Raw genomic sequence first — 10322 nt, 5'->3', positions numbered from 1 at the left:
GTAATGGAACCCTAATGATGCTGTTATTCCCAGCTACAAACACTCCAGCTTTTCTATCATGTACAGTGGAACTTTGGCATACGAATGCCCTCCCTTACCAATTTCTGCCTTAAGAATTGAAATTTTGCAAGAAATTTAAATCGGCATACGAACATTTTCGGCATATGAACGAACTGAACTGAACGGCGGCTAAGTTGCCCGTATGTCTGGGAGCCTCTCGAAACTTGTTTGCATCAGTGGAAAGCCAAGCGAAGCCAACTGAAGCGAATTTTACAAAAAAATTTTCAGTCGGCGAAAGCTGTTTCGAAAGAGTCAACCCACGATACCAACATTGCTTTCGCCATGCATCCAAAAGCTACGTGAATTTTAACACGTTTTTTTTGTTGACAGATTGGTGGCGTGGGTGGACGGATCTATTTTTAGCCCAAGCTTGCAGGCATGACTTCCTGTGAGGACCCTTGACCTTTGGGAATTGGGTGGCTGGAACGGATTATCTGCACTTATGTTATTTCTTATGGGAAAATTCGTATCTCAATACAAATTTTAGCCTTCAGATCTCGCCTCCAGAACGAATTAAATTCGTATGCCGAGGTTCCACTGTACTGCTTTAGGGTAACATACCATATAAAGGGAAATATGTGTAGACTTTTATACGTACTGTGTAACTTGGTATGCTAATTAAACAACCGAAACGGTTCTTCAGCGAAGATCGAAACGATGAGACTCTACTAGGACAACTGAGTAGTGAGTAGCAACTAGATAGAAGGAAAACTCAACGAAGTGCCCGTTTAAAGAAGCGTTTACACTCTAATCTGCTTTCAGTACCTGCTTAGGTACTATGATATCTATCAAGTCCTATATTTCAAAACTATAGAAACATATACAACTCCATAGTTCTGAATTTGCGTACAGTATTTATTATTAGCAGTAGATATGACACTGTAATTCGCTTGTCCCTCTCTTTTTTGTCTTCTCCTTGCACCTGAATTTATGTTACCTGTATTTCGGAATTGCTTTGTGAATGTAAATCCAGCGCTCCTCTTTTTTTTTCTTTTTTCTCCATGATCATCCACGTTCCTCTCCTCTCCTGGTGTGCTGAATTAGAGTATGCCTTAAGTCAGTGTCAGTAGAACATTATTTATTGTGTGTGGTTTGTTTTAATTTATTGAAACAAATGAGAAAGGATGAATTTTTAACATAGGCATATTGGTTTTTTTTGTTTTTTTTTCGTTTTAAATCCTGATCAGTATCATCTCTATAAAAATGTGAACAGTTTAAATACCAGTATTTAACAATGTTGTAGTGTAGCATATCAATAAATACATCTGGCACATAAGAGAGTGTGTGTGTGTGTGTTGGTGTGTAATGCAGTGACACTATATGTATTTTGTATATGGTTTAGTGCTACAAATATCTGGAGCTGGATCTGCATTCGAATTTGAACCCAAAGTGGGCGTGGCCTAAAACTTTTTATTAAATGTAAACCAAACATAACATATGCTCCATAACGCAATGAAAAGCACTATGTGGTGGGAAAATCCCCATTGTCCTCTATTAGAAATGTGCATATAGCTCGTTTTAGAGACAGTTTTGCACTTCCACATGATATTTTCTAACGAAGCTACTATTTCCCAAAATATAAACAGAGCTGTAGCCGAATTTAAGGTAATTTAATGTAAAAATCTTATTTGTATGTATGCTGAATACCGTATTTGTATTCGGTCACATCCCAAATAAAAGAGATCAGAACTACAGATTGTTCTTGGTGTAATTCAGATAAAGAGTAGTACTCCATGGGAACTGCACATCCCTTCCTCAACACTCTCCTTGAGGTTTATAGTTCCTCCCATGACCTCTCAACGGTAAACGACCGACTCAGGGTAGTGTCTAATTAGTGAGGTATGAGTTCCCTTGCTGAGACCTTCAAATTGAAGGTCCCTAAGAACTTCCAACATCAATCCATACAGCAAAACTGTTGCTATCTTCAAACATGGCTTAAAACCAGTCTCCTCCTTGAGCGGTTTACTAACCCATAAAAAAATTAAATAAATTAAAATCTTGTATGGAATAGTAGCACTAACTGTATTGTCCTCTTCCTACTCTATCACTTTTATCACATGTACTTCCTTCGGATAAAATTTTTTCCTAAACGAATAAATATAATTACTTTCCAATTTTATTTGGTAAACCAGTATTCCAGCATAAAGTGGATACCGAAGATGGATAAATGAGTTGGTATGACTTGGTATTAAGTTCTGTGCTAGTGATAAGCCCGGAAGTGGTAATTCTCACACTTGGTGTACATGGAGGCCAGGGATTGGTGGTCAGGACTGATTAGCCGTGCTTCATCCGTCCTGGAACAGATGGTGCAGTCGGCTTACCTTCAGGCCTTGACAAACCCTCTTGAAAAACACCTCGTATATGCGACAGGAAGGACCACCAGAGGATCCCCTCAGATTCAGGTGAGATTAAACTTAAAGCTTCAACATGCAAATTAGCTTCAGTGTGCTTTATTGTGGTTTGTAAGACTTCTATAGAAGATATCTATATAGTTTGGTTTGTCTTTTGCTGTAATATCGATGCATTTATTTTTGAATTGCCTAGTATACAAGATGATGGAAACATGTAACCGAAACATGAGCTACAAAAGCTTGATGATGATGATGATGATGGCTCTGTTGCTGCTTTTTGCACAATTGCTACATGGTTCTGCTCTTCCTGCTGCATCGTCATACGAGTTCACAGCCTACAGGATGCAGCAGTACAGACTGCAACAGGAAAAACATGGTACTATCATTTCATCTCATTTGTATAAGCTCAATATTCTCAGAATTTACCTTGAATCAGTGTTGGACTTTGAATTCCCACTTTAATTTAACTCACAACTTGTATTCTGTATAAGTCTTAATTTCTACAAAGTTTCTGCAGTTATCATGTGCTGTTTAGCAAAATTATAAATTAGCACAATATGCAGTATTTTGCCAGAGCATTGTTATTTTTTTTTTAAAAATCTGTTCTATGAGCCTTTAGTATAAAGGTATTACTGTCATGTCTAATGCAAATGGAGTCTAATATTCTGTCTCGTAGGTTGTCAAGGTGCCATGGTTGTTGCGGAGGCACGCTCGCCAGACGACTCGAGTTTGACTCGCCGCTGCGTGATCATGAAGCTGTCTGATTTTACATTAGATCGCTTTCTACAGGCTAAAAGGCAGAATGCAGCAGCAGTGCTCATACTGATACCTCAGAACATCTCCAATATATCTGAAGATGTCATCCAGGTGGTTACTAATAAATTATTAATGTGCACATTATTGGTTAAATAATAATCTGATGAGAGCAAATTGAACTTTTTGTAAACCTAATAATGCTAATCACACAGAGAATACCAATCCCACAGTGGATTGTTGGAGCCAAATACAGGCCAATCCTAGAATATAACATGTACAATTCATAATTATAGCACATCGCTCTTGAATTCTCAAATCTGATTGGTCAGAAGATGCTGAATAATTTTCTACAATAGCAAATGCTCCATATTCTCTAAAACTAATAAGAGGTGGAATTTTATTTAAGAAAAATACAAACTTATTGATATGGTGATGCTTTCTATAAGGAAATGTTTATTAAATATTTATGGAAGGAGTCTCCAGTTTTTAGTGCCTTGACAAGGCTTCAGGTCAAAGGACTTCCAGTTTCTTGGTAACATAAGCTGTTATTTTTTCAGTCTTGTTATTTATACTTCAACAGAGAAAGAAAAATATATATGTTATGTAATAATAGGATCAGTGATTTTACATTAAACGTAACAAAGTAGTTAAATATAATGATAAATATTTATTAATGGATTAAAAACCTCTAAGCAAATTGCTGTCATATAAGTTTTCAGGATTTGTTATAGATAAACAATCAGTTTGAGTGCTTGCTTCGCTTTGCTTTGCTTCAGGATGCTTTAAACCACAAACGTATCTTTCATTATTTTCCTTAAATGTCTCTCATCTGCTGAGCTACCAGTTTAAAAATTAAACCTTCCATCTCCAGAGTTTCATGGTTACAGAGTCTGAGGCCCTGAAGATCGAAATGCTCATGCCTGTTTATGTGGTTCCTGAGGATGAGCAGCTTCTATATATGTATGAAGAAGTAAAGCATGCCGCAGCCACAAAGTCTGCCTCCATCTTGATAAGAGGTAAGAAGAATCTGAAAAAGGACAGATATTTAATTCTGTTGTGTATCTTGAAAATTAGTATGTCAAGACAACTAAACATTAGAAGCTTTATTAATTCATAAGTACATAATTTTATTAATCCTAATCTATGACTTCCTGGCTGGCTCGCCAACTGTTAGGATTTTGTATTTATCCATATTGTACTTTTGATGGTACACAATTTTGTAATGAAAAATATATAAAATATAAAATATATGATAGTTGAACTATCAAATTCACAGAAGTCACAGCTACAAAATGCAATTAAGTTGGGTCTTCTTTAAATCCTGGCTGGCTTGCTAACTGTGGACATTTTTGGTAGAACTCTCTTTTGTGGTAGTTGATATTATGACTCATTTTAATAGTTTTATATAATAACTTTTTTTTATACCTTTTCACACAACTGTGCCTGAGGTCCAGAGGTATAAAATGGTGTTAGCTGGCTAGATATATGATAAGTGTTATGCTGAGCCATGGTTTGTTCCAGTTTGACATAATTTATTTAAGATCAAGGAAATATGTCTTACAGTTGTTTTGAGGGCAGAAACAGCTGTACAACAGTTACTCACTGAGGTTAAGTTCAGTCAAAATGCAGTTTGTTGATGTAACTAGAGCCTTTTTTTTCAATCTTGTGTCATTAGTCAGTAAGCTTGGATCAACTTTGGCCTTCTCTTTCAATGTTCAACAGTTTAATATTCTTGAGATGGTCTTGACTTTTTCATGTGCTAGCTCACCAATTTTGATAAGCCCTAAAGTGCTGTGGAGGAGTTGTAACTTTATTTACAATACAAAATGTCCATACTCCTAAAAAACCTGAACTCTTAAATGTCTGAACCATATTTTGCCATTTGAAATCAGCAAACGTGGAAAAAGATCCTCTGCTTTGAGAAACCGATCTTTTTGCCTATGTTTGACAGAAACCCCATACTGCGCATCAACCAGGGAGCACCCATTCTGATGGTAAAGCATGGTGGTGGTAGCATCATGATATGGCATTGCCTTTGATCATTAGGGACAAGGTTGTTCAAACCTAGAAGAAAACCTCTTCCTATTTTCAGAAGATTGACTCTAAGCATGCTGGCAAAGCTATCCCTGAGTGGGTCAAACCCATAAACCTGAATGTGTTAGAATGCCCATGAATGTGTGTGGAATTTCCAGTTTCAAAGGTGTACTACCACTAGTGATTGGAAAATGACCTGGATGACTGTGTCAGATCTTGAAATAACTGAAGTAATCCTATGAAGTTTGCATCCTTTTTCAGACTCTGTTGTTGTGTTGTTTTTGGTGTTCTAGTACTCCGCAGTATGGTCACAACCACTGCTTTTCAGATATTGGTGAACAACAACTCCCCCATCAAGGCTATCACTGACAGCTCTATCATTACATTAGAGGTGAGCTTGATGGACCGCCTTAACAATTAAAACCACCAGTTATATATGACTAAATATGTGACCTGTCAAAGAGTGACCTGTATATGTGACCTGTCAAAGAGTGAGAGTGTGAAATTTCTTTATTCCAAGGGTGTGCTTCCTGGAGTTGGAGAGGACCCAGCCACAATTGTTATCACTGCCCATTATGACTCTTTTGGCCTTGCTCCAGTAAGCCAAGATTACGAATAAAACTAATTACACACACAATCATGGCATTATGCTGCACATTGCCATAAATGATTCTGTTCTTGTTTCTAATGTCTGTATGTTTTCCAGTGGATGTCATATGGTGCAGACTCGAATGGCAGTGGTGTCACCATACTGCTGGAACTGGCTCGACTCTTTCATCGACTTTACAGTGATCCTCGCAACAAGGCACCGTAAGTTCCAGTTTCATTACTAGCCTCGGGAAGGATACAAGAGGTAATGTAACATTGGGCATATTAATTAAAAGATCTTTTTATTTAGCACTTTTCCCTCACACTTCGGGTGTTAGGGGTTCAGTTCCCACCTCCATACTTCTTCTGAGGTGTTTCTTAAGGTACCCCAGTGTCCTCCCCTCATCCAAAGACATGATTTGTAGGATGATTGGCATCTTCAAATTGTCTGTAATGTGAATAAGTATGTGAGTGTGATTGTGCCCTGTTCAGGGTGTCCCCTGCCTTGTGCCCTGAGTCCCCTGGGATACGCTCCAGCTTCCCTGTGACCCTGTGTAGGATAAATGGTACAGCAAATGGATGGATGGATGGATATTCATCTTGCCACTTGTTCTATGCTTATGTTTAGGTTTCACCTCCTTTTCTTTCTTACTGGTGGAGGAAAATATAATTACATTGGCACTAAACGCTGGCTGGCTGAAAACATGGACCATGCAGGTTAGTGACTCGGTATTATGATGATTTTTGAACTACTGAGTTCGACAACTGTGGGAAGTTCAAAGGTCATTCATTGAATAATTATTAAATAGAATTGTCCTTGTGGGATGCTCATGCTTGATCATGTGTAGTCTCGGGCTAAATTCCAATACCTTTATATGTCTTGTCATTGTGAGGCTGGTGTGTAAACAACCAATTTGCTCAACAAAATAAAATGGTGTCCCTCCATTACACAGAATCTAGTCTTCTACATGATAATGTGGCCTTTGTTCTCTGCTTGGACTCTCTTGGTTCTGGTGATGAACTCTTCCTCCATGTATCACGACCTCCAAAACCTGAGACACCTCAGTTTAGCTTCATCAAGCAACTAGAAGACGTAAGACCACATCTAATGAAAACTATCACAATTATTATTATTATTATTATTATAATTTTTTATTTATTTATTTTTTTTAACCATACACATACTGAACATAACCCAGCATCCACACATTCCATCCTATCCCTTGCAGGTTATCTCCTCCAGGTTTCCATGGGTAAAGTTTGGAACCATACACAAGAAGATCAACCTGCAAGAGTCTGCTCTAGCATGGGAGCATGAGCGCTATGGAATGAGACACATCCCAGGGTTCACTATGTCTCATCTGCAAGACCCCAGATCAGAGCGTCGGGGCTCCATTCTTGACACCATGTAAACAGCAATCAACATGTCGAACAAAACTGATTGTAATGGTACTTTAAGTACCATGTAAGTGTTTTTCCAGTCCACTGGCAGAATGGAAATCGACTAATGGGACATTTTCAATCAGTATAAGTAAATACATTATTTTATCGCCACAAATCTGGACTCTGTAAGCTTTACATTAAAATGCTTTACATTTTAGATGATTACGAACAAGCACTTGGTACATCTAAGAGGGCAGAAATTTGTTTAATACCACCATTTACTCTGAAGATAGAAATATTTGTGTGAAAAAAAAAACCAGCATACGAATTTAATTCATTCTGGAGTTAAGGCGTAAATTTGGATTGTGAAACAAGAAGTAATGTAAATGCAGATAATCTGTTCCAGCCACCCAAAAATGTTACCAATATTACCAATACAAAGTGCATTTAAACTGTATGGCTGCTTACAAAGAACTGACCCAAGCCAAGCATTCCATGTCAAGGGTCCTCACAGGAAGTCGTGCCATAAAGCTTGGGATAAAAATTGAAACATTTTTTCGTACAAAACTCGCTTTGTTTGGCTTTGCTTGGTTTTCCACTGATACAAACATGTTTTGCATCAGTGGAAAACGCCTCCCAGACGTATGCGCAACTTAGCCGGCATTCAGTTCGGTTCATTTGTATCCAGAAAATACTTTGGGTATTGCATTCGTATGCTGAGGTTCCACTGTATATTGCCGCTAGTTGGCTGGGTAAAAACAGAAATACCTAAGAAAAACTACAAATTAGTGTCTACTTTCATATGAGCTTCATATTAACCACCACTGTGGATTGACAAAGTGACATTAAGTGTCATTAAGTGGATTGACATTAAGTGGATTGACATAGCAAAAAACATTCAATGCTGAACATGGACACAACAAAACCATTTTTCCATTTTTTTTGGGCGGGAAAAGAGTGAAATCCATTACATGAAGTTTATTTGCTGTCTTATTTGCACATGTAGGTCTCAGGTGGACGTCAGAAAGCTGAAACGGAACGTAGTCATCGTTGCTGAGGCCTTGGTGAGGTACATGTATAATCTGTCAGACAAGGTGAGGGACAACGTTGCTGTGAAGCCTTAAGCCCTGTAAACATGTAGCTGAAACACTTGAATTCATTGTTTTTCTTTTTATTTTATGGTGCAGGGATCTCCGAAAGAATTGCAAGTGTTCAGAGGCAGTTTGGTATGACTTTTTGTTATTTCATTTTTTTTATTAGCAAAAGAAAAATGTCTACTACGATATCTGTTATCGAGGTTTTAGGCTATTAACCTTCATAGACGTAATGCAACGTGTGAGGAAATAAAGTGTGACTTTATTACTTGAAAACCATTCACATTTTAAATAGCTTAATGCTACTGAACGCTTCATGCTGTATTAATGCTTTCACTGTAACGTGTTATAGTTTCTGTAGTAACTATAATCAAAGACATTTCATGTAAATTGATTTTTTTTAAACGGGGAAGTTTCTGTGAGATTCATTTGGAGTATAAGTCTTGCGTTGGAAGGCGTCTCCGGTGTCCCTGCTTATTAACAGTCAGAGGTTTTCTGACATGGGAAGGTCTTCAAAGGACCTCGGATAATTAGAAAGAGAAAAGAAGCAGTTAGGTATAAATGGAAACAGTTACGAATGGAAAGGAGTATGACGGGAAAATTGCTGTGGTAGGAATAAGTGGAGAAAGAATAAAGTGGTCTTTAAATAATACCCGAGGTGTGTGTGTGTGTGAGTTGCAGGAAGTCCTGGACAGTCGTTTATCTGCTCTGATGACCATGTTGACTACAGTGCCACGAGCCACTCAGCTGATGGACACAGAACCACAACAGACTCTTCTCATCGACAGCCTGGAGCAGGAGTTCAGGCGACACCTTCAACAGGTTTACAGACACACTTTCCGTCAGGACCACAGGTAGGTACACACATACACACAGTGGAAGTGGTCTGTTCTATTTTGAGCCAAAGCTTAGTGGCACAACCTCCTGTGAGGAACCTTGAAATGAAATGCTTGGCTTGGAGCAGTTCTTTGTAAGCAGCCATGCATTTTACATACTCTTCGTATTGGTAATATTTTTGGGTGGCCATAACGGATTACCTGCATTTACATTATTTCTTATGGGAAAATTTGTTTTGCAATGCTATGAATTCAGTTCGTATGCTGAGGTTCCACTGTATCAAGGTGTGATCACACAAGTCTTCCTGCATGTGAAATTTCTTCTACATATTTGATTCATTATCTGTTCAATCCGAATCATGTTTTCATATTATATTATTATTATTATTGTTTATTATTACACTTAGCTAGCTATCTAGCTCTCTATATGTTATGTAACATCAGCTAACACTTTCTTGTCTTTTCTATCACTTGGCAACCAAAAGTGTTATAAAAACATACTGAAAATTGTATTATGTGGATTAATATGTGCATTCCATAATTTTTTATTTTTTTTGTCAGGGATCCTGACATTACGTTCTTCGATCAAATGAAGCAGCCAATGATGATGTACAGGTCAGTTCTATGTAACTTTTATCTCTTACCAAATTCCAATAAGAAAACCAAAGCCTCCTGAAAAATCATGTCAATTTCCTCCGTTAGGGTGAAACCGGCTGCGTTCGATCTCTTCCTGGGTGGCTGTATTGCGGGTTATTTAGGATTAGTGTACTATGCAATCCAGGTTTGTTCAAGACTTGATAATAAAACACACATACGCTAGATGTGAGTGTTTTATGAACCTAAAAAGCACTGGTGTCTATTTGCAGAACTTTGGAAACGTGTACGCAAGACTCAAAGCTGTCCTGAAGAACAAACTGCAGTGAGACACATGGTGCGTTGAAGACGGGTTAAGAAAATTTGCTTTTGAAAATAAGGAGTGTTAAACAATCCTACAAGACGTTACCACTTATTGTACACTTGTTTTGTACTGTATTTCACATGGTTGTGTACTTTTATAATAAACAACAGTCTTTGTAGATAACATACTTGCATTTATTTCATCAGCGTTTGATGACGTATGATGTCTTTATTTGTGATTAAAATATTCTTTTCTGGGAAAATCCGGTAGTTGTTAAGTGCTGGAAAAAAACTTACTTTAAATGAAATTGAGGTAAATTAAA

The 10322-nt window shown here is 37.7% G+C and overlaps 1 protein-coding gene across 1 annotated transcript; it reads left to right on the top strand.

The window, feature by feature from the left end:
* The first annotated feature begins 139 nt into the window (after positions 1–139).
* Positions 140–10194, top strand: zgc:109965 (Nicalin-1-like). Its single transcript, XM_058415884.1, has 15 exons — positions 140–2787; positions 3088–3278; positions 4039–4183; positions 5495–5592; positions 5722–5799; positions 5908–6011; positions 6418–6506; positions 6743–6882; positions 7019–7197; positions 8179–8266; positions 8360–8398; positions 8948–9120; positions 9664–9717; positions 9805–9883; positions 9969–10194. Exons 1-15 carry the CDS (start codon positions 2580–2582, stop codon positions 10023–10025), a joined length of 1722 nt encoding a protein of 573 aa, XP_058271867.1. The 5' UTR covers positions 140–2579; the 3' UTR covers positions 10026–10194.
* Positions 10195–10322: the final 128 nt, after the last annotated feature.

Source organism: Hemibagrus wyckioides, linkage group LG18 (genome assembly GCF_019097595.1).
Source record: "Hemibagrus wyckioides isolate EC202008001 linkage group LG18, SWU_Hwy_1.0, whole genome shotgun sequence".
Lineage (NCBI taxonomy): Eukaryota > Metazoa > Chordata > Actinopteri > Siluriformes > Bagridae > Hemibagrus > Hemibagrus wyckioides.
The sequence above is the reverse complement of the archived record's forward strand: the minus strand, read 5'-3'. Positions and strand labels throughout refer to the sequence as shown.

What these genes read in the sequence shown, in the direction of transcription:
- zgc:109965 (XM_058415884.1), top strand. Translation starts at nt 2,580, where the DNA reads ATGCATTTATTTTTGAATTGCCTAGTATACAAGATGATGGAAACATGT. An exon ending in TCATCAAGCAACTAGAAGAC is followed by an intron (nt 6,883 to 7,018) that starts GTAAGACCACAT and finishes TATCCCTTGCAG; the next exon opens with GTTATCTCCTCCAGGTTTCC. An exon ending in GGCTCCATTCTTGACACCAT is followed by an intron (nt 7,198 to 8,178) that starts GTAAACAGCAAT and finishes TTGCACATGTAG; the next exon opens with GTCTCAGGTGGACGTCAGAA.